The 2,500-nt window shown below is 49.6% G+C and overlaps 1 protein-coding gene across 1 annotated transcript in view; it reads right to left on the minus strand.

The window, feature by feature from the left end:
* LOC105912073 (ral GTPase-activating protein subunit beta-like) overlaps positions 1-2,500 on the minus strand; it is a 32,709-nt gene that overhangs the window by 29,790 nt on the left and 419 nt on the right. The window contains 3 exon segments of the mRNA XM_031566870.2: positions 232-398; positions 1,096-1,298; positions 1,633-1,825. Coding sequence (XP_031422730.1) covers positions 232-398; positions 1,096-1,298; positions 1,633-1,825 — 563 coding nt within the window.

Here is a 2,500-nt window from a genome sequence, read left to right on the forward strand (position 1 = left end):
ACGCTAAAACCGGCTGTACAATGAAATCCTATGAGGCAACATGCACGTCAAAGTAAACCGCTTGAATTCATCACTGACAGGCTCATCATTATGTTATCATAAGGGTCTGAAAACGTGAAACAGATCCTCACAGAGATACACCTGCAAGAGTGTGTGTGTGAGTGTGTGTATGCGTGAGTAAGTGTGTACGAATACAAGAGTGTGTGTGTGAGTGTGTGATGCAGGACTGACCTCCTAATGTGGGCGGGGCGAGTAGAGTGTCAGAGATGCGAAGGAGGAAGACCAGAAGCCCCTCCCACGTTTGCCGTGACATGACAGGCGCCTCACGGGCCAATCGAAGCACCGCGTCCAACACCTGCTGACACAACCTCAGGTGGGCGAGAGACTGGTCCTCTTCACTGAGAGGGAGAGAGAGGGAGAGGGAGAGAGAGAGAGGGAGAGAGGGAGAGAAACAGAAAAGGAGTGAGGGGATTATAATGGATCCATTCAAGTTGTCTTTACATTTCTTTATTCCTTAAAATGAGAAGTGGGGGGGGGGGGCATTGTGGCGCAAGCAGTAGCCCCGACCATATACGGGCTTGAACGCCCACGGGGACACGGGTTCGAATCCGACCCGCTGTCATTTCCCGATCCCACTCCCCACCTCTTCTCTCCTTCTCATTTCCTGTCCAAACCTTCACTGTCCTATCTCATTAAAGGCAAAAAGCCCCAAAACAAATATAAAAAAAAAAAAAAATGCGAAGTGTGTTTTTATTAGGACAGGAACAAATTGGCGTGTCGTGTGTGTGTGTGTGTGTGTGTGTGTGTGTGTGTGTGTGCGTGTGTATGTATGTATGTATGTGTGTGTGTATATATGTGTGTGTATATGTGTGTGTATGTATGTGTATGTGTGTATGTCTGTGTGTATGTCTGTCTGTATGTATATGTGTATGCGTGTATGTGTGTGTATGTGAGTGTGAATGTATGTGTGTGTGTGTGTGTGTGTGTATGTATTAGGTATGTGTGTATGTGTGTGTGTATGTATTATGTATGTGTATGTGTGTGTGTGTGTGTGTGTGTGTGTGTGTGTGTGTGTATGTGTGTGTGTGCATTTACCGTGCCAGGAACAGGTTGTAGAGGTGTGTGAGGATGGTCTGGACGTAGCGGTCTGGCTCCTTGAGCAGCGGTGGCGGGGTGGACTCTCGGGGCCCCACGAGCACCATCATCCAATCAGTGTACACTTCAACACACAACCTCACCGTTTCCATGTCAACGGGTGGTGTCAACCCAAAACATAGTACCTCCATCGTCCACTTCACCTGCAAACAAACAACCAACCTTAAGTCCAACCAACTAACCTTGAGCTCGCTGCTAGAGGGGGGCTTGAGTGTGTGTGTGTGAGAGTGAGTGAGTGTGTGTGTGTGTGTGTGAGTGTGTGGGTGTCCTCACCTCCTTGTCTGTCTTGAGTCCGCTGCTAGACGGGGGCTTGGCTGTGTGTGTGAGTGAGTGTGTGTGTTTGTGTGTGTGTGTGAGTGTGAGTGTGTGTGAGAGTGTGTCCTCACCTCCTTGTCTGTCTTGAGTCCGCTGCTAGACGGGGGCTTGGCTGTGTGTGTGTGTGTGGGTGAGTGTGAGTGTGTGTGTGTGTGTCCTCACCTCCTTGTCTGTCTTGAGTCCGCTGCTAGACGGGGGCTTGGCTGTGCCCCCCAGGGGCTTGAGCAGGACGGCGGCCACATCCTGCCCCACTGAGGGGGGGTACGAGTGCAGCACACTCAGATGCCCCCCCCCACCCTGGAGCTCCAGCTGCAGAGAACGCCACTCCGAATACATACCCACAGACTGCAGGCTCCTGCACACACACACACACACACACACACACACAGATCAGTTATACACAAAACACAGATCAGTTACGCACACACACACACACAAAACACAGATCAGTTACACACACTGAGATCAGTTACACACACAGAGATCGGTTACGCAAGAACACACACACAAAGAGCAGTTACAGACACAGAGATCAGTGCACGCACACACACACACACACACACACACACACACAGAGCAGTTATGTGTACACACACACAAAGTTGCGCGTAATGCCTCAACACATAGGCCTTACAAATGATAATCAAACACTGGTAATAAACAGACTCATGCAATAAAATCATCATAATCGTGATTGCAATCACCATTGTAAGCTGTGCTTGTTTAGTATCTTGACAGTAACCACTGGTGCTATGCAGCCTAAAACGGGGCATCGGAGATCATGCGCAGATGACAGATTAACTGACTGCTGAAACCACGCGCTGCACACACAACTGGTTTAGTCACCCCACACAGCTGATCCCGGAAGAACGAAAATCCTATTAAAAATGCGGAAGTGGGAAAGCTGGATCAGATATGCCCGTGTCGAGCACATAAACACCGAACTAGATATTAAATCAGTGGTACCGAACATATGGACCTTGGGTTCTCGCTGCCGGGTTGCCCAATGCAGTTGTCAGCAGCACAGCAG

Source organism: Clupea harengus, chromosome 4 (genome assembly GCF_900700415.2).
Source record: "Clupea harengus chromosome 4, Ch_v2.0.2, whole genome shotgun sequence".
Taxonomy (NCBI): domain Eukaryota; kingdom Metazoa; phylum Chordata; class Actinopteri; order Clupeiformes; family Clupeidae; genus Clupea; species Clupea harengus.